The following is a 24,789-nucleotide window of genomic DNA, read 5'->3' as shown; positions in this document are numbered from 1 at the left end:
ACAAGACGGGCTATGGATACCAACTCAGGAATGGAGCCACCATCAGCCACCTCCTCTACACGGATGACATAAAGCTGTACGCCAAGAACGAGCGGGACATTGACTCCCTGATCCACACTACCAGGATCTACAGCTCTGACATCGGAATGTCATTTGGACTTGAGAAATGTGGCCGCATGGTGACTAAAAGAGGAAAGGTAATCCACACAGAGGGGGTCTCACTCCCAGAAGGAACAATAGCAGACATAAAGGACAGCTACAAATACCTTGGAATTCCACAGGCAAATGGCAACCTTGACGAGGAAACAAGGAAAGCAGCCACAGCCAAATACCTCCATCGAGTAAGGCAAGTCCTAAGAAGTCAGCTCAACGGCAAGAACAAGTCCCTAGCCATTAACAGCTACGCCCCATCAGTAATCAGATACCGTGCAGGAATCATACGGTGGCCAAAGGAGGATATACAGACCACAGATATCAAGACACGGAAGCTCCTTACCATGCATGGAGGGTTCCATCCCAAGTCCAGCACCCTGAGACTGTACACTAGCCGTAAAGAAGGAGGCCGAGGACTAGCGAGCGTGAGAGCCACTATCCAAGATGAAACATCCAAGATCCATAAGTACATCAGGGATAAGGCCCCAACGGATCACGTGCTCAGTGAATGTCTCAGACAATGGGCATCAAGGGAAGATGAGGTGCTGGAGGGACCATCATGGGAGGACAAGCCCCTCCATGGGATGTACCACCGAAACATAGCTGAAGTGGCTGATATCCTGAAATCCTACCAATGGCTAGAAAGAGCTGGTCTGAAGGACAGCACAGAGGCACTGATCCTGGCTGCACAAGAACAGGCCTTGAGCACCAGAGCAATAGAAGCCCAAATCTACCACACCAGACAAGCCCCCAGGTGCAGATTGTGCAAAGAAGGTCCTGAGACAATCCAGTACATAACTGCAGGGTGTAAGATGCTGGCAGGTAAAGTATACATGGAGCGCCATAACCAAGTAGCTGGAATAGTGTACAGGAACATCTGTGCAGAGTATGGACTGGAAGTCCCAAGATCCAAGTGGGAAACACCTCCAAAGGTGGTAGAGAATGACCAAGCCAAGATCCTCTGGGACTTCCAGATCCAGACAGACAGAATGGTAATGGCGAACCAACCGAACATTTTGGTGGTGGACAAAGAGCAGAGGAAAGCCGTTGTGGTTAACATAGCCATCCCAAATGATGGTAACATTAGGAAAAAGGAACATGAGAAACTTGAGAAATATCAAGGGCTCAGAGAAGAGCTGGAGAAGGCCTGCAGAGTGAAGACTTCAGTGGTACCTGTGGTCATTGGAGCACTAGGGGCAGTAACCCCCAAACTGGAGGAGTGGCTGAAACAGATCCCAGGAAAAACATCTGACATCTCAGTCCAGAAAAGTGCAGTACTAGGAACAGCAAAGATACTGCGTAGAACCCTCAAGCTCCCAGGCCTCTGGTAGAGGACCCGAGCTTGAACGGAAAAAGAGACCACCCATGGGGGTGAGGAAAAAATTATTATATATATATATACATATATATATATATGTATATATGTATATGTATATAATAATTTTTTACTCACTGCTATCTATGAAATATAATGCAAATGAGCCAAAGGCCGCTATTGAAGCATCCTGGGTATCCATAACACCTCAGCAATGCCACAGGCTGCTTGCCTCCATTCCACCACGCATTGATGCAGTAATCCATGCAAAAGGGTTCCCAACCAAGTATGAGTGCATCAATGGACATTTTCAAATGTTTGATTTTGTTTTGTTGTTATAAATCTTTTTTTTTTTTACTTGGTCTGAGGATATATTCTAATATTTTGAGATAGGATATTTGAGTTTTCTTAAGCTGTAAGCCATAATCAGCAATATTAAAATAATAAAAGGCTTGCAATATTTCAGTTTATTTGTAATGAATCCAGAATGTATGACATTTTTGTTTTTTTAATTGCATTACAGAAAATAAAGAACTTTATCACAATAGTCTAATTTGCTGAGACAGTCCTGTATATATGTTGTACAGCAGCTTTGGCCCATCATCGTCATCTGTGTTACACACCCAACCCTCATGAGGATAATAATTTCAGAGGATTAATAAATGTTTAAAAAAAAAATACTTACTGTCGCATGATCTATTTATTTGGAAAATTTGGGATCATTGTTCTGATTCTAGTCTTGTACAATTTGTACTCATTGCAAAGATGCACTGAGACACTGGAGACATGTATTATGAAATTTGAAATTTTATATCAATAAGAAATGATTGCAAAATTGTTTGGGAATTTGTCCATGCTCTTTTGGAAATATATTTTCTGTTTCAAGAGCCATGCCAATGCAGTGTAACAGCTAACTAGTAACTGTATCGGAATACATTTTAAAAGTAATTCTCCCAACTCTGGTGGTACTGTAAGGGTTGCGTGTGGATAAGGACCCAAATGCAAGGAAGCAGGATGTGTTCAATACTAAAATGTATTGAATTTAAAAGAACAACAAGGCAAACAAGGTACTACTGTGGATTGAAAACTAAACAAACATAAGTCCGTAACAGAAAACAACGTATTAAAACAAAATACGAGCAAAAGGAGTTGGACTTCAACTGGGCAGCAGACAAAACTACAGCAGCAAGACGTGACACAGACTAGATGTGATGCAAACAATGAACGGACGAGGGCTAACAGAAAGCAGGAAATTAAATACAAACCTAAATACAAACAAACTAACGAGACAACAACGAAAACCTAGACAAGTCACAAAGCGTAGGAGCAAGCCGATTGAGTAACACGTGGGATTGGATAATTGAACACAGGGGGACACAATACCTAATGGGACACACTGAGCACAGGAACACAAATTGATAGCAGGGACACAAGGAAAATAAACTTGAGTCTAAATAAAATGTGAATCAAACACAGATCATGAGAGGAACATTACATATAGTTTGGTTTGTTCTAAATGATTAAACATCAGTGGCCACACAAGCCTAGCATCTTTTTAGTGACTAATCCACTGAATGAATTTATGTGGCCGGTGAGGGGGTTATGTTTTAACAGGCTAACCCACACTGACTGACTGTTTGCGATGAACAAACTTTCCACTTCTTGGCACACACAGGCTCTTTGCCAGAGTGTGTGTGTGTGTGTGTGTGTGTGTGTGTGTGTGTGTGTGTGTGTGTGTGTGTGTGTGTGTGTGTGCGTGTGCGTGTGCGTGTGTGTGTGTGTGTGTGCGTGCGAATGCATGTGATCGCAAGCTAAGTAAACTCCATCGTGGTCCAGACCCAAAATGAATGAAAGTGCTCTTTGTCAGGCAAGGTTGAGGAAGCAGAGTGGGTGGGGCAGGGACTAGCCAGTCTGGAACAAACATGAATGTACCCTCAGTTCCTTCAGACATTGCACGTCTCTGATGACTTTCACAGTGGCACTAGAAGAGAGGAGGTGGACCTCAATGTCGATTAAGGAGGGGCAAGAGTGTGACATGTTATCAGTCCGTTCACGGGAAGTGAGGGGTTGGGTTTAGCCATACAATCAGTCAGCTTATTGGAACACCAGTATTTTTTTATCCTCCTACGCAGCATGTAGATTTTGGAAAACACTAGGGCTTCAGCTCTCTCAGTCTCCCCAGACCATGGGAGCAGAGAAGAGACCTAAGCGTTCTCATATACTTCAGCCCACCTAAGAGCCTCTTTTGGCATTCAGATGTCAGTCTTGAGACTCCGAGGTTTCGATGGCTTTTTGAGTGAGTTTTACTGTTTGATTTTTGTATTATTTAATTTTTCTTAACTATTTCCGCATCATTTCCTCACCTGAGAAGACAGATTATTACAGTGAGTGTAAGTGTGTGTTTGACTGTTTTATTTTTGTATTACTTGTTTTTTTTTCTCTCAGCTTGTGACACTGTACTAGAATCTGGCTGCCCTGGAATTGTGGGATAATTCACCTCAGAAAAGTGAAAGAGTGAGATACAGAAATATGCCCTCATTGGAAATGTTTTGTTTTTTTCTATCTCTCCCTCAGCTGTCTGGTGCTTCTATGGAAAAGGACCCTCTTGTCTCATTGCCTCCTGGATGGGGTATGTTTCCTTCTTTTAAGCCAAATTTTTATTTGGGTATTTAGCATGTTTGTGAGTACAATAAACCTCCACTATATTGCGGTTGAGTTTCCCTGGTATTTCCCACTTTTTAAAATTGTATTCATATTTCTATTTAACCAGCTAAAATAAAGAGAAACCATCCCAAATCCCGAATCTAAGCTGTTTTTCCTCAATCACCTTGAACATCAAGCAGTCTAAATAGATGGATGGATGATGAAATGGTTGATGCAAAAATAGATGGATACCCGTAACCTTACAATATGAATTAGCCCCAACAAAACCTTGAGCCCAAGAACTTCCAAACATTATCGGAAAATATTATTGTTGGGACTCCATATCTTCCAACATTTCCTCAAATGGCCATAACATTAAGGGCCGTATTTTCATGCTGGATGCAATTCTAGAGCAAAGTGCAAACTTTCTGTCACCAAATTCAGGTGTGTCGGGGGTGGGGCTCCTTTATACACAACATGGCTACTTACATGCAAAATTTCACCTCGAAAATCAAGTTACTATCGTTTTTGTCATATGGGCGCCTACCAAAATAGGGCCCTAAATTTTATGTCACGCATTCATGCATAAATGTTTCTGGAAGATTCCATCTCATTCACGTTTCATGTTGTCTAGTGGCAAAGGCATGAGGTTCATTTGAGAATGGGAAAGGTGGGGAGTGTGCCCCCGCAAAGGTTATTTTACTCCCCCCCCACACACACACACACACATACACACACGCACACACACACACACACGCGCGCGCGCGATACACATACCTAAATAAGTTCACATTTCTTTTAATGCATTCCCTGTGCTGGCAAGTTTTATGGGTAAGGACTGTTGGCCAAAGTCCTTGGGAGCTTAAGATCAGGGGATGCGTTGAGAATAATTGTCAATTTTGGCTATGTGAAGCCCTTTGAGACTGTTTGTGATTTAGGGCTATACAAATAAACTTGACTTGACTTGACTTGACACACACACACACACACACGCACCCCCACCCCACACACACACACACACACGCACAACCACTTTACCTACATCTACATATGTTACACACACGCATACACACACACACACACACGCGCGCGATACACATACCTAAATAAGTTCACATTTCTTTTAATGCATTCCCTGTGCTGGCAAGTTTTATGGGTAAGGACTGTTGGCCAAAGTCCTTATGACTGAATCCTATGCAATAAAAAGTCTCAGTATTTACCATTTCAATGTTGGTTTATTAGAAATAACAGTCTAAATTTAGCTAGCAAGCACAAGAAGTATAACATGACGTGCTTATTACTTTGTCAGCTATACACCCATATAATAGCTATGTTTTGCTGCAAATAAACGTGAGTTTACTGACGAACGACACTCCCGCAATCCTTGGAAGACAAAGTATTGTTTTCAAAATCTAATTTCTCTATGGCAGGGCCCAGGCACATCCAGCAAGTGTAGTGTATCTTTAGGTTTACCACCTGCTGCAGCACCTCATTGCAAATAGCTAAAAAAAAGAATTCACTTTACTTTAATTTACTTGCTGCTGACCACGTTTCACTTTTTGTAAGTTGTCATACTTGACCGACCTATTCATCATTAAAGATAGCAACCACTTACCTGACTGTCTGTGGTATGCCAGGAATCTAAGAATACATTTTGAGGACTGAAACGACGTTCAGGCTCTCCTTAATCTGGGATGGATAAGTAATTCAATCTAGAAAAAGTCTATTTATCAAAATAAATGTTGAGCGAGAGTCCAACCATTTTCTTCTTGAAAGGGGGGGTGCGAGTAAATTCTAATTTGGTTATTAAAACACTAATACACACTATTAAGACAGCATCGGTAAAATGTAAAATACTTCATTTAGAATTGATAGATTCATTGAAGTGGCAGGTGCGGTAACAAAACTTTGCAGTGGAGGTGGCAATTGCTAAAACCACTTCTGATGTTTAAGTATTTTGGAATTAAACTCATTCCTGTCACACTGTACCAGTTTTAATTGTATTATACACATGTTCTCATCTGTGTTTACTTCCCTTTGCCTTTTTTGATGACTCTGACTTGAGTTTAGTAATTGCAGTGGGTTTCTTCTGTAGCTTCCTTCTGGAAGGGCCACCGAGCACATCTGACTTGAGGATGGAAAAAACTTCTTGGACACTCAGTTGATTGAAAAAACATTTTGTTCTTCTCAATACTTGCTGATGCTATTCGAAGTGTCTCTCCCCAAAAAATGCCGCGTGTGTACCGTGCCCTTCACAGGGTCCCTAATTTATACATCCTTGATCATTTTTTATCTTGTCCAGCTGTTCACATTCCTCTACAGAATGAGCACCATCCAATTGTTTTTTAGGAAGCGCATCTATAACCTTCCCTTCTTATGAGGCCCAATGTCCATACGGCTTGTGCAATCTTCAGGCGCTATATCTTGAGCAATCTGATTAATTTCGAGTTTTATGTAACCGTTTTGGTACTAGGCATGTATAGATACGTATATGGCATGTATAGATATATTCATAGTATTTGGAAATATACTACAGTAATACAGTACAAAGGGGAGAAATATTCAAACAACAGGAAAAAAGTAATTAAATATATACATGGAACTGGAGTGAAGAAGCTGTTGGGGAGGAAGCAAGTAAGGTTTGGCACTGGGAGCGCTGCTGTTTCTGAATGCTTCACACATGCCTGGTAATGAGAAAAAGATCTAAGCATGATAAAGGGAGGACAATAGGAACATGAGCAACTTTCTTTTTAGATCCACATCCCCCAGTGCCTAAACAATCACAACTGCACTCATTGTTCAATTGGGTTCTTTCTTTCATTTGCCTTCATGGCCAATTGCTGTGACTCACAAACACTGCCATTACCACCAGTACACACATAGAGGCCCAAACACAGGCTATGTATCTCGGCTGGCCTGGGAACGCGATGGGATCCTCCGGGATGAGCTGGATGAAGTGGCTGGGGAGTGGGAAGTCTGGGAGTCCCTCTTAAAGTTGCTGCCCCCGCGACCCAACCCCGGATAAATGGAAGAAGATGGATGGATGGATGGATGGATGGATGGATGGATGGATGGATGGATGGATGGATGGATGGATGGATGGATGGATGGATGGATGGACGGTTGGGCGGGCGGATTTTCTTCCAGTGGGTTAAGCAGATTTACCTTATATTACATCAGATAAGTGTTTCGGCAATCATGATATTGCCACACAAAGTTTGTGAGTTTTTGCAAAAAGCTGTTTCTGTGGCATCACTCTGTTTGCCAAGAAAACAACTTTTGAGGGTCCTGACATGCACAAAACTTGTATAACATGGCAAAAGCTTTGTAAAACTTGGCAAACTGATAACAACATCTATAATTAGTTCATTGTACAAATTTTCAAAAATGGCTCAGTAGCGCCCCCTTCAAAGTTCAACAAAGCAGCCCCGGTTGTATGTCTCAGAGATCTACAAAAATCTGAAAACAGCCCAAGAAACTGTCAAAACTAAACTGAACTTGGCCGCATTTTTGGTCTTTCATAGAGGTCATTTTAAACTCCTACAAGAAGTCGCTCTTGAAACTAGGGTTTTCACGTTATTTATCAAGACAACAAAGCAAAGCTTCTTATTTTGCTTTGGATAGAGATGTTCAAGATATAAAAGAAAAGCTTTTTATTTTAACCAATACTCTTGGTTAAAACCATGGTGACGCGCTGTTTGCTAAGATATTGATGGTTTTAACCAGGGCTGTGGACTCGGTCGGATTTTTGCACCGAGTCCGAGTCCGGCCTCTTGACCACCGAGTCCGAGTCCATGTCCGTGTCCGAGTCCGAGTCCGGCTGTCCATTTTTTCTGTTAATTCATGTGACTGCTTAGTCTTTATTCAAGGCTAATTTAGATCAAAATCAAAATAATGATATAAGCTGGGTGACATAATCATCCTTGACATTGGTACATAATGTAAACATTAGCCTAAGTGCAACTCAACGTGGCCGCATTGATCGTAAGCAGGGCTGTGGACAGTATTCCTACGCGCATTCTCAGCAGCATGATGAAAATAAAATTGAACGTATTTTTTTTTTATTGTCGGACTCGGTGGACTTGGTCAAAATCAGCACCGAGTCCGAGTCCGACAAAAATGACCGAGTCCGACCGAGTCCGAGTCCCCGAGTCCGAGTCCGGCAAAAATGACCGAGTCCGACCGAGTCCGAGTCCCCGAGTCCGAGTCCGAGTCCACAGCCCTGGTTTTAACATTTGTAAAACCATATGAAACCTGGCTTACACATCACAGAAATAATCATTATTTTATAAGTTTCTTGTGCTATTTAAAAAAAATTGCGTATTTGTACCTCTACACATTTTTAACAAAGCAGACCCAATTGAACATTTCGCCAAAATCTATCAAAATTTGGAGGCGTGTGAACAGCCCAAGACATAGAAAGTCTCTGGAGCCCTACGGTAAACCCAAAAGGAATTAAACCATTTTTGGTTTCCTTTAGAATTTTGCCTCTTAATAGCTCATGTTTGATTAAAGCAGCCTTTTTTGATGTACTTTACGAAGTACATTATTTATTTATTTTTTAGATGAGCTAGCATCTCACTGTGCTAGTAGCCAACGTTGCCAGGGTTGTGAAGGCCTTTTATAGCTACTCGCAGCTCATTGTTTTTCTTTTTTACCTGTTGTACACCTGTTTCACACTGCAGTTTGACTATTTTTTCCAGGAAGAGAAAGAAAAAAAAAGTGTTACACAAACTCTTTGATGATGTGCATTTTATTGCAGAAAGCACCACTGAATATTGAAGGAAATAAAAAAGAATGCTTAATAATTTAGACTGCAATGAAAAGCATGTTAAAATATATTTTTGTAACCGTGCTTTGCTTTTATTTTATTTTTTCAGTCCAATGCATGCCAAGTCATGCGAAGATCTCAGTGTCCACACAGATGATGTTTGAAGAATCGTTTCAGTAGGTGTTGATCATGCTTACCACAAATGAATACACACAGCATATCGCTGGCATCATATATAATTACAGTGATTCCTCGCCACTTCGTACTTAACCTTTCACGAATGCGCTAATTTGTGCATTTATATGTGACAGGAGAACGACGTTTAAATACACGCTGATATGTGCAACACAGACTGATTATTGAGAGCATGCAAAAAGAGTTAAAGGGGAAAAGGGAGTCTAGAACGCCAGCAGGACGGGTGCACGAGGCAACTCACGAACCGGTTAGCGGGCTCGCGTCGTGGTGGCATCTTGTCACACGGCAGATCAGATCACAGGAATCAGGTGTCAGGCGTGCGTGTGACAAGGCAGGCAACCAGCCAGGTGTACCCCTACACAGCAGATCAGGCAAACGCGTCAGCCGGCCAGCAGGGTGAGACCGGAGACGTAACACATCCGCACACGAAGGAAAAATGTACTGCCATGCAGAAAGATGCGGGGCAGCGACAATGAGCGCTCATAGCACTGGGCGTTTCTCTGAGCAGTGTGGTTCACAGAGTGCAGGCTAGTTGCCTCACACGTAGGAAAAAAACACTGCTGTCCAGGGGTCGGGACAGTGACAATGAGCCCTGATAGCGCGGGGCGTGCCTCTGAGCAATGTGCTACACTGAGGACAAACGCTGGCAGCAGCGCATGTAGGAAAAAAGCACTGCCGTCCAGGAGTCGGGACAGCGTCCACGAGCGCTGATACCGCCAGCCGTTCCTCTGCGCAATGTGCGGCACTGCGGACGTGACTGAGCTCAAGTGCAGAGGCGGCAGCCAGACACGCGAAGGAAAAAGCAGCAACAGGTGCAGAAGGAATCGGGACACGTGACAATATCAAGTCTTTGTTTTTTTTTTGTTTTTTTTACTGTAATGGTACAGAACAGTGTGGGAACGTTTATTAGCGGAATGGGAAAGGTTTATGTAGCATAAAAGTATCGGGGAGGGTTTAAAAAGCCTTAATATTGTGTACTGGACCACAATGTTCTTACATGTGATTCATGTGCAACCATGACTCAGAAACACTACGTGTTGGAAATTTCAACCTAGTGGTGTTTACATTTCTAAATACAGTCAAACCTCGGTTTTCGAATGTCCTGGTTCTCAAACAAATCGGAATTCGAACAAAAAATTCAAGATTTTTTTGCTTCGGTTGTCGAACAAAATTTTGTCGAACCTTGCGAGCTGAGCTCTGAGGACCCGGAAAAACCCGACCGTGCGGCCCGGATGCCGACTGACTCCGTTGTTATTGTATTTTCGTTACTTTGAGGATTGCATTAACCCCTAATCATGCCTCCAAAGAAAGAAAGTTGGGAGCAGTAAAGCTATCCTAAAACACAAAGACGCTCTTAAAGCAATGCGACAGTGAGCACCCGGCGCGTTGCGGTTGCGCGTTCGGACCAATTAAGCTCCCTGCGCACTGAGGTCCACTCAAATTTTGGAAAGTACATCAGGACTTTAAAAATATTTTCTCAATTTCAGCGACGGCTCTGTCACAATAATGCGACCAGCAGGGTGCAGTTGCGCGGTCGGTGACGCACTACGTTTGCGCGTTCGGCGATGCGCTGCAGTTGCGCATTCTGACAAAATTAAGCTCCCTGCGCACTTAGGTCCACTTAAATTTTGGAAAGTACATCAGGACTTTAAAAATATTTTCTAAATTTCACAATAATGCGACCAGTGCGCTGCAGTTGCGCGATTGGACAAAAATGCGGAACTGAAAAAATGCTTAAAAAGGCTTTTTTTTTTGTCTTAGACCAATTCACTTCTCAAACTGCCTTCTGGAACAGATAGTGGTCGAAAACCGAGGTTTGACTGTAATAATGAACAAAATATACCATTTCTACATTACGGATTTTTGTTTTTCGCGAGTTGTTCTGAAACAAAACTCCTGTGAAAAAACAAGGGATCACGGTATTTGGTAAATTTATTATTTTTTCAAAAATCTTGTTCAGACCACTTGTGTGGGTGTTATTTTCATGAGTCCAATATTAAGTCATTTTCATGAGTCCAATATTAAGTATTTATGGCCTACTTGCTTTCATGATGCAATGTTAATGGTATAAGGCATACATTTCAAGGTCCAAGGATTCGCCTTAAGCCATCAATATTTAAAATAGTTTGAGTTCATTGTTTTGGTTTTGAACTTTACAAGGTACATCATTTGTGATTCACTAAAAATCTATAATCTATTATGTGCGTCATTAGATCAATGCGCGTAAAGCCATATGACCTTCATCAGAGACTTAACATCATCATGAGAGGAAAGGAGGGCCTTGATTACTGTGGCAGTGCCAGGTGAGAGTTAATGATGGTGTTAAAATAGTCTATGGCACTAGCAGTATGCAATTGAGCCATAAAGACTATTTTGTTATTATTGAGGCTAAACTTGAGGCTTCTTTATGTAAGCATGAGTGAAATGTTTAAATGTCACCATCAGAGTTGATATCTTCTGTCTTCAGTGATCAACCCAGCCCATTGTCTTCCTCATTCTGTTTGTTTGTTTGTTTGGTTATTAATTGATTAATTTGTTTATTTTTTATGTTATTGGTGTGTCAATTGTTCATCTGTTTTTACATTGTGTCTCTGTCTCCGGTGTCACGTCAGTGGTTTTACCCTATGGTAGGTGACATCATGCTGTTCTACCACAGGGTAGAACCACGGACGGGTTGCTGGGAGGTGTCTGCGTCTGCCCGTCAATCCATATACTCTCTATTTTTTCTCATATGTGTTGAGAGACAGGGATGGAGTTTTTTATGTTGGTTCTGGTGTTGCAGCTGGTGGTGGTACTTCTGGTGTGCCTTTGCGGTCTCTAGCATGCATCTTTGTACTGCTTCATTAATTGTTGTCTTTTTTTAATGTCTGTTGTATTCCTACATGTACGTCCCAAACATGTTTCTATATTGTACAGCAGGGTCACCAAACTTTCTTAAACCGAGAGCTACTTCCTGGGTACTGATTAAGGCATTGACACACACTTCTGAGATAGCCAATTTGCTCAATTTGACTTTCACTATGTGTTATTATTGTCATTTCCATACAATCCTCAAAGTAACGAAAATACAATAACAATGGAGTCAGTCGGCATCCGGGCCGCGCGGTCGGGTTTTCTCGGGTCCTCCCGGCTCATCTCCCGAGGTTCGACCCTCGAATTTTGTTCGACAACCGAAGCAAAAAAATCTCGAATCTTTTGTTCGAATTCCGATTTGTTCGAGAACCAGGACGTTCGAAAACTGAGGTTTGACTGTAAAATAAATAGATGCAGCACACTGATAAGTGCCGCTATTTGAGCTAATTTTAGAACAGTCCTGCGGGCGACTCACGCGGTCCTCACGGGCGACCTGGTGCCCACGGGCACCATGTTGTTGACCCCTGTTGTACAGTATATGTGTCTACACACAAGCAATAGGACATGATCAATACAATCACATCAATTGAAAATGGGAATGTAAGGGAGATTGTCCTAGTCAGAATGCTATGAAACCTTTTTCTTTTTTGGCAAAGAAAGCTTTATTGCACAATATGTCTGAACTTAACGTGCTTGTGTAAAAAGGCTTTAAATAATTTGTTCAGCTATTTTGACCAAATTACAAACATCCTTGTCCATCCTTATAAATATGTTTTGAAGATGCTCCACCGGTTCTTAAGAAGGTTGTGGCTAGGGGATGACGGTGGCCACACCATGAGTTTAATCCCTTCATATCCATAGCAGCTACAGCTTCAATGGTATTTTCTGCAGTGTGGAATGGTGCATCATCTTTCATGAGATTTATTTTAATGCAGAAAACGTGTTTCTTACCAATTAGAAATTTCAGATGCTTTTCATTTTGACAATTTTGTTAATCCATCTATTTTCTTAACCGCTTTTCCTCATAAGCGTCACAGGCGTGCTGGAGCTTATCCCGGGTCCCTTCTCGCAGTAGGGGGAGGACACCCTGAACTGGTCGCCAGCCAATCGTCGGGCATACATAGACTAAGAACCCTTCGCACTCACAATCACGCCAACGGGCAATTTGAAAAGGTGAATGAGTTTACCATGCATGTCTTTCAAATGTGGGAGAAAACCGGAGTACCGGAGGAAACCCAGAGTGGACTGCACTTCATGTGGCACAGAAAAAGTGGAGTGGATTTCTCTCTACTTCGCCCCCTACCTAAACACAACCCCACAGCCACAATCAAAATGGATCTCCTTAACATCCAAGCACTCACCCGTAAATCATCATTTATTCACGACCTCATCCTGGACAAAGGCTTAGGCGTAATGTGCCTGACTGAGACCTGGCAACCACTGGATGGCTATCAATCCCTCAATGAACCCTGTCCCTCTGGTTATAAATACATAACTAAACCTCGCAGCACTGGCCGTGGCGGTGGCCTGGCTGTACTCCACTGTCTTGATCTAGAGCTGTCCCCCCTTCCTCTACCTGACCACTCATTCGAATCCCTTGCATTCAAATGTAAACCTCCATATCCTATGACAGTTTTACTCATTTACCGCCTTCCTAAACCAAACTCCGCTTTCATTCCAGAACGACACGATCTACTCACTACCCTCTGTACCTCCACTTCTTCTCATCTAACCATACTAGGTGATGTTAACATCCATGTCGACACCCCCTCCCGCCCCCCTGTCTGACCTGCTGCAACTATTGGACTGCTTACACCTCACTCAACATGTAAATGTCCCCACTCATGACAAAGGGCATACACTTGACCTTGTCATCTCCTCATCGGCCATAAGCAACCTACAAGTTCACAAGGTCGGTGTGTCTGACCACAAACGTATTCAAATGGAACTGCCTTTCCCACGCCCCCACTCCAAACCCAAGCGGCAAATCTCATTCAGAAATATTAAAAACATCAACCAAAACACGATAGCGCAGGACCTCCAGCATCTCTCCTCCTCCTCTACAACCTTTCCATCAGTCAGCAAGGCAGTGGACTATTACAATAACTCTATGGCCAAACTTCTAGGTTTCCACGCCCCCATTAAAAAAAAAAAAAAAAAAAACAGTCACTTTTTCACGCTCAGCCCCCTGGTACACCAGTGAGCTGCGTCTGATGAAGTCAACTGGACAGATCCTGGAGCATTGTCTCAAAGCCTCAGGACTGACCGTGCACAAACAGGCCTAAGAAGAACATCAGAAGGCCTACTCAAAAGCCCTTGGGACTGCACGTGCCCAGTTCTACTCCAACATCATAAACAATACCCCTGGAAATTCAAAACAGCTCTTTTCAACCATCAACCACTTTCTCAAACCTCAACCCACCACTCCAACAGAACTCCCAGCCTAAGTTCCCAAAGTTGACAAAAACAACCTGCTCCCTTTGCATATGGGGTTTTGTATCAGCATATGTCAAACAGCACTATAAAATGGGTTGTTTTAGTGAATCGGTTTTGTATGTCACTAACCCCATCTTCTCGATATTATTCATCACTAACTCAGCATGAACTGCACCCTCACAATGTTTGACCCATCTTCCCTCTGATGTTTTAACATAGACAATTGTGTAGGTGTGCAGCACAACAACAAGAAAGCCAGGAAAACCCCATAGGAACTGATCTGTACCACGGTGCACCAAGGATAATAAAAACCTCTTTCCTTTTCCTACATCCAAACCACACAAAGGATTGACATTAGAGTTTATTTATGCCCCAAAATCTCGCAAAATGTATTCATTTGTGGCAAGCGTTTTATTGAAGACTGTTCCAGCAATTTGGGACAATAGAAATGTGTATTATCAGGGCACTTTTCACTTACCCCAGGATCAATACCAACTCTCGTTGAAGCGGCAAGTAACCCTGTTAAAGTAAGTCTATTTTTGGGGTAATTTCCTTCAGTGTGTGATACATTGCGGCCTTCTTTGATTGGTTAGTTTCCCAGCGAATGGCACGATTGATCTAACATTTATATCAGCTCAAAGCATGAGTAAGTCATATGCAACAATTCCAATATGTCCTGCTGTAGTCGACGAGTTCCTTCCTCTTCTGGTGCCTCATCGCCTGGGTCGGATTCTGGATCGTGCTGAATTGCACATTCTGTGTTGAGTCATTTTTGTCAACTCTCACATCAGCAACACGTCGAATTGGCCTGAGGCAATTACCAGGTGCTGTGGTATATTTTCTTTAAGAGGTGAGTCTGTCCCAATTCCCATCTAGACAAGGCTGGTTGTTGATGCAAAATATTTTCTCTGACAAAACCATTTGTGGTGGGATAAAGATTGTATTTTGTTCACATGCTAATGTCTCCCATTGCCTGCTGTCTGCACGTGCGTGTTTGCTTTGCGCAAAAGTGCCTCCTTCTCCTCTCCCTGTCCTCTTAAAGGGAACAGCATGTATATTCAAATTAACAGTCTGTGTCCATCAAAGGCCGTTTTTTCGGCAGGTTTTTAGGCTGCGTGAGGTCACTTACGGTGCGACTCGACAGCACGTCACATGACACATGAATGCAGCCTTGAAACTGGTCTTTGTTTCCATGTAATAAGAAACAATCCATCTTATTATTACTTTTTGAAATATGTAGGAACTCTAAACATATCGTATTTTCTGGACTATAAGTCGCTATTTTGTCCACAAGCTTTGAACCCTGCCCCTGCGCCTTGTAGTCCGGTGTGGCGCATCTATGGATTTTTCGTGATTTTTGTGATGTCTAATACACTCATTACTAAAACGTTCGTGGACCACTGTTGTGCAGCACTGCTTTGCTTGGCGGAGGGATATGTGACCAGATACTGTTACTGAGGAGAAGAGTGGTGTGTTGATCACACGTTCGTCCGCCAGGCAAATAGTGTCGCACAAGTGACGCGAACAAGAGACAGAATGAGATCAAGATGGACATTACTGGAGAAAAGAAGCTTTTACACACAAATCCTCATTATGGTGGACAAAAGAAATGCATATGATGCCGCTTTTAAGTTAAAGGCAGTTGATTGGCTCTTAACGAAGGAAATAGAGCCGTTGCGTGTACTGTAGAGGTTTTCTCTGGCCTAGAGGACACTGGGCTATTGTTGATTACATCATATTGCATCACACTTTTCAGTATTTGTTTTACCGGTCATGAGCTTTACGTGTAGCTCGTATCACATTGCCAGCTTTACCCCTGTAATTGGTCGAATTTCATTTATTATTAGTTGTGTGTTGCTAGTGTTCCCTGCACATTAAGTTTATTATGGTCGTCGGTGAGATTTATACAAGTTTGTATGTTTGCAGCGCTCCTTCATCTCTGTCAATAAACGCTATGTTAATAAAATGTCATGAATGAGTGGAGCAGGGCGACCAAATGCAGCTTGGACCAGGGTTTATTGAAGGGAAGGGAGGTGGGCGAACAAAGACACAAGCGGGACAAAGACTCACGGACAGCAGACAGGCAAACAGAAGTCCGCCCGGACACGGAATAGATTCTGACCGTGAGCCTCCACACAAGACCGGGGGGAAATGGACGAGCAAGACAGGAACACTAGGCGCGGACACGGATGGACAGCAACAGTAGACACCGACAGGGAGAAACACAAGGGCAGGGTTTCAAATCTTGGGATAACAAGAGGGAGCAGGTGACAGACATTACGGTAATGAATGGGTGTGGCTGAAGGAAGCTGCCGCGTGCACGTCCTATGGCACGGACGTGACATAAAAGGTATGTGTCCCCTCTTTGTGTATATTCTCTTTTAAATGGTAATGAAACGAATTAAAATTAAACCCACCTGCGGCTTATAGTCCAGTGCGGTTTATATATGAACAAAACGAGATTTTCCCCTAATTTTAGCTCGTGCGGTATATAATCAGGTGCGATTTATAGTCCAAAAATTACAGTAACCACAACTGCTTACAACATGGTGTCAAACATAAAGCTCTCAAGAATAAAGCACTCAAATTTTTGTGTGCTTTGGAATTCATGGATTGACCAATAGTTACATAAATAAATTAGGTTTGTAGTCAATGTATCGACATTTATAAACATGTCATTCAGCCATCCAAGATTCATATTAGAAATGTATATTTCTTCAGATTAGTTGCATGGGTAACATAAGTATTTTTGATTCATTCGTCTTTTTTAATTCATCTTTAAAAAAGGTATTTAGCATGACAGCGGCTTCATAGCAGACTTTTGTGATGCCCACATTACTTCACTTTCTACTACAGTAATGAATTTTACGCCGCTTGACACGCCAACTTGCCCAGACTGTCGGAAACATAATTGCTGAACAAATCGGGGCATCTTCGAGTGGCTCCACGTATTAAACATCAAAGTAGAGGGCAGGATGGCGTAGAAGAAGAGCGAGGCAATGAAGGCTGCGAAGGTCACATTTTCATAGGCTTAACCTATGGCCCAGCTCTATGGAAAAGAGGTCAGATTCGATGGCTGGTTGTCGAAGGCTGTGTGAATTTGGACACCAACAGTGCGGACTTGTCGTGCCGGAAATGACATCACGCTGTTGCCCTATTGTTCGGTGAAGGACGCTGCCTATAAATTAGTATGCAGCTATTCCGCCTGTCCAAATTTGCCAGGGCTTATGCGGCCAAGAGAGACTGAGAGCAGTTCAGTCTAACTGCATAGCCTGTCGACATAGGCAGTGTGATTACGCAATCCTCAGAGGAGGCTAGGACGTTGGTTCCTCCGAGCGAATCGTCTTCGGTTTTAAAATAACTATAAGAATTCTGCGATTTTGGTTCAAAATGATACAAAATGGTTGAAATTAAAAGTAAAATGACTATGATAAAAACAATTGAATATGTTTTTCCCCTTTTCATGATGGCAGGGGAGGCACAGCCTCCGTTGCCTCCTCTGACCCCACGTCCCTGCTGTGCCATAACATCCTGTTCTTGATGCTTTACTTTTGGATTGTCCATATTATGTGTACTATGTGTCGGCCGCTTACACCTTCAACTCCCTCAACAGCTTCTGTTTGCTGACACCCTCGTGAGTCAGTCATATTTAAAAAAGGAAAACAAACATTTGAACTCAATGCACTTGAGCATAAGCAATTCATGCTTATGTAACACATGAATAAATTCTTCTGTTTTATGTTTTAGTCATTCAGTTGTGGTCTATATAAAGTGGAACAGCGATCATTTTGTCTAAATTCCTCGTTTTGATAGCTTGACAGGTCCCTCTTTTATACTTGTTCTGAGGTCCCTGCGAGCATATTGATGTCTAATAGACGTCTATATGCTAACAGGGCCGGTTCGAGGAATGCACATAAGAGGGGGCAGTCAGAAATGTGAAGGGGGCACGTTTTTTTTTTTTTTTTACACATTTTTAACACTGTTAGTGTTTTCGTCACGGCAGTTGTTAGCTGTGTGTCTATATCTCAACCTGGAGAAGTGAATTGCACTCTGTCAGGCCTCTACACTAAGACCTGTCCAGCTTGGGTGTCCCACCTGAAGACTAAAGCTTCTGCTGGTATAGCTCTTAGGGTCACTGAGCCACGCAAACCCCCTGACCACAATAAGGTGGCAATCCTTCAGGGGGGGGAACTGAAAAATAAATGAAATAAATAAATGAAAAGTAAAATAAAATATCCTTCATCCAGAGCAACCAAGCAACAACTAATTTCAACAACATAACATTAATCTTAACTGGATGGCCTAATTCACAAATACATTTCAAGCTAAAGGAGAGACGCGTCACTATCATCAATATTTACAAAACTGAAAGGAAATCTTCTAAAAAAAAATCACCAAACATCAAGTTCTCAAACTAATTTATAAAAACAGAAACATTTATAATTTTTTCTTTATTAGGTAATAACGCAAAATAGTTAGGGAACTAATTTGTACAACACAACAGTTACAGAACAGAACATATAACATAACTTTTTTAAATTATTATTTTTAATGTATTTTTTTATTAGCAACTTAATAACTAAAATCTCCTTTCTCATTATTTTTTCTCCCCACTCCACTCTACAACAAAATAGTTAGGGAACTAATTTGTAAAACAACAGTTACAGAGCAGAACATATAACACAACTTTTTTTTCTTCTTTTTTTAATGTATTTTTTATTAGCTACTTAATAATTAAAATCTCCTCCTTTCTCACTATTTTTTCTCCCCACTCCACTCTACAACACCAGTCTCCCGTTTCCTTGTGCAAAGACTCTCACAAATTAACCCTAATCCAAGTTACTCGTTATGGACCTCTCATGGGCTAAGATGACCAAATTTATCTTTCGCTTGTGCAACATGGTGCGACGATAAAGGGTTAAGACCCGTGACAATGTGGAGAAGGAACACTCATACGATGCTGAAGACACACCAATTACCAGGGCTGTTACATACAATTTATGCAACTCAGGAAAAGCTTCCTTGTACTCCTGTAGGTGTTTACAGACAGTGGATAGGTCTGTTTCATTTGGACATTTCTTGAGCAACATCTGTTTTGCCACAAGAATTTCATTTTTTAGATCATCTGCCACAGTGCCAGCCACCGCAGACAGAGGATGCAACACGGTTGAATCTAGAAATGTGCTGGATTTGGGTGCAAGACTAGACATGGCTCTCATCAGCTCAACGTTCTTCTGAGAAAATATATTCTCCATATCTGAAATGGCCATGTCAAGCATGTTGAGCAAAGATCTTTTCAGAGACTGAGAGGGGGAAATGGTTGGATCGTCCGAGTCTGTATGGCCCACAGTTGAGAGCACAACATTTTGACCAAGACATTTGTTCATTGTCCTCCTTCTCTTTGGAGGCGGTGCATCATCCCCAGCAGCTGCCTGAGATGACTCTCCCCAATCCTCATCTTCACGGAGGCTTTTTAAGGACTCCAGTGCTGCACCAACAACCTCAGAAGCACTGCACATATCCACAGACTGAGACTGTAGAATTGCATTTGCTGGTTTCAAGACACCAAGCACCAACACTAGAAACCTTTCAGTCTCAAAGAAGTGATGCCTCTTAATTTGACACAGCAGGCCCGATGCCTCGGTGCACAGGTCAACAGCAGCATTATCATCCTCTGTGATCTCAGATTTTAAGGCTTTTACGGTTAGGTGCATTATATTTCTCAAACACATAGTGGTGCTGAAAGAACTTGTACAATGAACGAGAGAGGTCGAAAATCTCTTTGCACATGGTTCACTCTGGATGGCATGCACAGCCACTAAGTGTAGTTGATGGTTGTAGCAGTGATATGGGATGTACCTAGCAAGCTTGTTTTGCAGCAGAGCTTGTACACCACCTCTTATCCCACTCATCACAGAAGCTCCATCATAACACTGGCTAAGTATGTTGTCAGCACTGTAGCCAGCATCAGAAAGGTGTGTCAGCATTTCAGACGTGACGTACTCTGCATCAAATTGATGCAAGTCAAGCAACCCAATAAGATGCTCCTCTGGCATGGAATTGCTGACAAATCTAATCATCACAGACACATTTTCCACATTGCACCTGTCCCTGGTCCCATCACTTTTGAGGCAAAACCCTGCAGAATCAGCATTTTCATATTTTTTTCCTGACCTCTGCAAGCACCATGTCTGCCAGTGTTTGGATCATTTCATTTTGGATATCCTTAGATGTGTATTTTGCATTCTTTGGGATACCCTTAGCAATGCTTGCTAGCTTCTCATCCTTCTCTAATGTATACTCTATGAGTTTCAGAAAAAGCCCTGAAGCAACATCATCATCACCTGCATCATGTCTCAAAGTTTCTGCAGTCCCATTCAAATGTATATATGAATGTTATATTAACCATTATCTGAGTTGTTAATCATTAGTTATATCACGGGTCGCTACGACGAGTTTGGTGGAGTTTTTCCTGCTCCTTCCAACTCCTACCGCGCCTACTGTAACTCTCACTCTCTGGCTGCGTCTTGACTCATTTGCATACTCACAGTGATTGGATGTTTGCGGAGGGGCGCGGAGTCCTGACAGCAGGCTGTGTGGAACACACTGCACCGACATGAGAGAAGAGAGGGGGCTGATCAACGTGTGTTTCTATCAGCGAATTTTTCACTTCTAAAAGTTTGATTTGAGGGGGCAGGACATCTGTTTGAGGGGGCGTTGCCCCCTCTTGCCCATGCGTAGAACCAGCCCCGTATACTAACCAGACGTCTCGGCTAAAATCCGTCTAAAAGTCGTCTATGCTATAGACTTCTTTTAGACGTATTTTAGACGACGTCTATATGTGAAAGATTTTTTTAGACGTTTATTGAGTAGACGTTCGAATGATGGCTAATAGCTATTTATAATCATTTGAACATCTAGACGTCTATTCACCATTGAGGTTCTCTTCAATACATTTAACCGGTGATCCTCACCTTTGTGTAGTTCCAGTGTGTTGTGAAAATGCATTTGATTAGTGATGGTCCAGGGTGTGAAACTTTACATTTTTTAACTACAGAAATGGGTTTCAGTAAGTCGAATGAGTCGTGAATTGCATTTCCCATTCACCAACGAGCAAATCTGTGAGTGAACGAATCAGTGAGTGAGTGATTCGCATTTCCAGTTCATCGAGAGAACGGATCAGTGAGGGAACGAATCCTGACTTTCTCGTTCACGAACGAGTCAATGAGTGAACTGCCTTCCCGTGCATCAACGGATCAGTCAGTGAACGTGTTGCGTCTCCTGGCGTGAACTATGTAAGCCAGAATGTAGATTTACGATTTACTTATCATCGTCATCACAGTCCCGAAAGACCATAGATTTCTTGTGTCTGGAGGTTAAGTGTTCTTTGCACAGCGTCTGCTGTGGCTGGTGAGTCCTATCTGTGAGAGACAGACACGGCCGCAGATGTTACAGGTGTAGGCCGGATCTGGTGAAAGTGGGGACATGGTGGCTTGCTGCTTCCTCAACTTCCTTTTTGTTTCTCGATGTTGAGCCAGGGTGATTTTGTAGGTCTGCAGCCCGTTTTGGAGAGCCTGTTGCCATTTGTGAAGTCTTCCCAGGTGGCTGGGTTGATGTTGAAGTATTTGAGGTCTTGTTTGCAGACATCCTTGTAGCAGAGCAATGGGCGGCCTACTTGCCTTTTGCCTGATTTTAGCTCTGCATATAAGATGTCCTTTGGCATACGACTGTCTGCCATCCGACAGACATGGCCCAGCCAACGGAGACGCCACTGCTTCAGCAAGGAGAGGATAGTGGGGAGCTGTGCACTCTCCAGGACTGCACTGTCCCCTGGCCCATTGTCTTGGTTTTGTTTTGGCTGATGGTCAGGTTGAAGTCATGACATGCTTGGCTGAACCGGTCTAGGAGAATCTGCAAGTGTTCCTTAGTGTGTGTTGCCAATGCTGCATCATCAGCAAACAACATGTCCCTAATGGTGAGTGGTCTGATCTTGGTTTTTGCACTCAGTCAGGATAGGTTGAATAGTTTGCCGTCTGTCCTGGTGTGTAAGTGAACTCCTTCAGTTGATGTTCCGAAGGCTTGGCGCAGGAGGAGAGAGAAGAATATCCCAAACAGAGTGGGTGCCAGCACGCATCCCTGTTTGACACCACAGCGGATGTTAAAGGACTCGGAAGTGCACCCATCGTACTGGACAGTACCTTTCATGTCAGAGTGGAAGGACTGGAGGATGCTGAGGAGTTTTGGCGGGCAGCCTATCCGTTCCACCAGTTGGAAAAGGCTCCTGCTCACCAGGTCAAAAGCCTTGGTAAGGTCAACAAAGGCCATGTAGAGAAGTTTGTGTTGTTCTCTGCACTTCTCCTGCAGCTGTCTCAGGGTGAAGACCATATCCAGAGTTGATCTTCCTGCCCTGAACCCTGCCTGTGACTCTGGGTAGAGCTTCTCTGCGAGGACTTGGAGTCTGTTTAGTACAACTCGAGCAAAGAGCTTACCGGTAATGCTGAGTAGGGAGATGCCACGGTAGTTGTTACAGTCACTCCTGTCTACCTTGTTTTTGTACAAGGTGACGATGTTAGCATTTCTCATGTCCTGTGGGACAGAGCCTTCTTTCCAGCACAGGCATAAGAGCTTGTGCAGTCTATGCAGAAGAGCAGGCTTCCCACACTTGAGGACTTCGGCTGTTATCCCATCGGTGCCTGGAGCTTTTCTGTTGGGCAGACTGTTTATTGCTTTGCTTAGCTCCTCAGTTGTTGGTTCCATGTCGAGCTCTTCCATGACAGGTAGGTGCCCTACATGCCTGAGGGCTGCATCAGAGACACTGTTGTCCCTGGCATAGAGCTCTGAGTAGTGTTCCACCCAGCGGTCCAGCTGCTTAGAGCGTTCAACGATGGTTTCTCCCGAAGCTGATTTCAGCGGGACGATTTTGCAGGGTGATGGTCCAAGTGCCTTTTTGATGCCATCGAACATGAGTCTGATGTTGCCTGTGTCAGCAGCTGCTTGAATGTTGCTGCAGAGCTGTAGCCAATAGTCATTGGCACAACGTCTAGCAGCTTGTTGGAGTTTCCCCCTAGAAGATCGGAGGGTCTGTAGAGTTTTGGTATTTGGATTGTGCTTGTAATTTGTGAGTGCGACGCGTTTTTCTTCAAGGATTGGTGGCAATGATGTTAAATTGGCATTGAACCAGTCGTTTGGCTTTCCCTGCTTTTTGCCAAAGACCGACAGGGCCGTGCTGTGTATGGCATCGCTCAAGCCATCCCAGTACCGCTGGGCGGAGCTGGACAGGGGTGGGCCGTGGAGGGAGACCCTAAGGCACAGAGGAAGGCTGTAGCTTTGGTTCGGTCAGTTGTTTTGCTGCTGTCGATGCGTGGGGCTCCCTTTGGTTTGGATCTGTGTAGGTTTTTTGCCTGTAGCTTGACTCTGTAGAGCACAAGGGAGTGGTCAGTGTTGCAGACTGCACTGTGGAGACTGCGTGTTTGAAGGATGCCTCTGAGATCAGAAGTGCGTGTTATGATCAGGTCTAACTGGTGCCAGTGACCTGAGCGTGGATGTCTCCAAGAGACTTTGTGAATGGGTTTGGTCTGGAAGTATGTGTTGGTGATGCAGAGGTGGTGATATGTGCAGAACTCCAGAAGTCACTGCCCATTTTCGTTTAGCTTACCGATGCCATGGAGGATGGCCAGGAGTCACGATCGGCTCCGACTCTAGCATTAAAGTCACCAAGTAGGTAGAGCTGTTCACGGCTGGGAATGTTTTTAAGAATTGCTTCGAGTTCATCATAAAACCTGTCTTTTATTTCCTTGGGGCAGCTAAGTGTTGGAGCATACACACTCACTGGGACAGATCCCATGGAGGTATTGAGGCAGAGAGCCAGGATTCTCTCAGAGCCGCCTGTGGGTGGTACCACTGCTCCCAGGAGTGTGTTCCTGACAGCGAACCCTACTCCGTATTCCCTGGTTTCCTCAGGGGGCTTCCCCCGCCAAAAGAAGGTATAGTCCTTTTCCTTGAGTGAGCCAGATCCATGGAGTCGTGTTTCCTGGAGGGTCGAGATGTCAATTCTGAGCTTCAGGAGTTCGTTGTTTATAACTGCAGTTTTACGGACATCACTAATTTCTCGTAGGTTGTCACTGAGCCCGGGTGTCATAGTCCTGACGTTCCAGCACCCCAGGCGTAGTGCTGGAATCTTCGGTAATTTCCTTGTGTTGCTTGTGTTGATTTACAGCTGATTTGTTAGGATAGATCCCTGAGCTCCAAGCACCCAATGAAGCAGGCAGGCTGTGGCGGAAAAGAACCTTATTGGCTGGGGCGGCGGTAGCTGTCCAATGAGACTGAACATCTCTCCCACCGTCGGAGGTAGCACCCATACTCTACGCCAATAAGAAAGGGCTTATAACCGGTAACTGCTAACCACCCGTGTTGTGTCTCCACT

The 24,789-nt window shown here is 43.4% G+C and overlaps 1 protein-coding gene across 16 annotated transcripts in view; it reads left to right on the top strand.

The window, feature by feature from the left end:
* The first annotated feature begins 3,436 nt into the window (after positions 1 to 3,436).
* Positions 3,437 to 24,789, top strand: part of LOC148395938 (NEDD4-like E3 ubiquitin-protein ligase WWP2) — a 49,908-nt gene continuing 28,555 nt past the window's right edge. For 3 of the 16 annotated variants that reach the window (XR_015859251.1, XR_015859246.1, XR_015859244.1), the window contains exons 1-3: positions 3,437 to 3,764; positions 4,043 to 4,097; positions 8,992 to 11,380. Coding sequence is in view for 1 of the 16 variants with exons in the window: in XM_088379892.1 (XP_088236018.1) it covers positions 4,058 to 4,097; positions 8,992 to 9,058; positions 11,291 to 11,380 (197 nt within the window). In the remaining 15 variants the exon portion in view is untranslated. Of the gene's footprint in view, positions 3,859 to 4,042; positions 4,098 to 8,991; positions 24,714 to 24,789 lie in introns of those variants that run through there. The other 13 variants (XR_015859250.1, XM_088379892.1, XR_015859252.1 and 10 more) reach the window with 12 other exon arrangements.

Source organism: Syngnathus floridae, chromosome 6, assembly GCF_059516105.1.
Source record: "Syngnathus floridae isolate MCC-2025c chromosome 6, RoL_Sflo_1.0, whole genome shotgun sequence".
NCBI classification, from domain to species: domain Eukaryota; kingdom Metazoa; phylum Chordata; class Actinopteri; order Syngnathiformes; family Syngnathidae; genus Syngnathus; species Syngnathus floridae.
The sequence above is the reverse complement of the archived record's forward strand: the minus strand, read 5'-3'. Positions and strand labels throughout refer to the sequence as shown.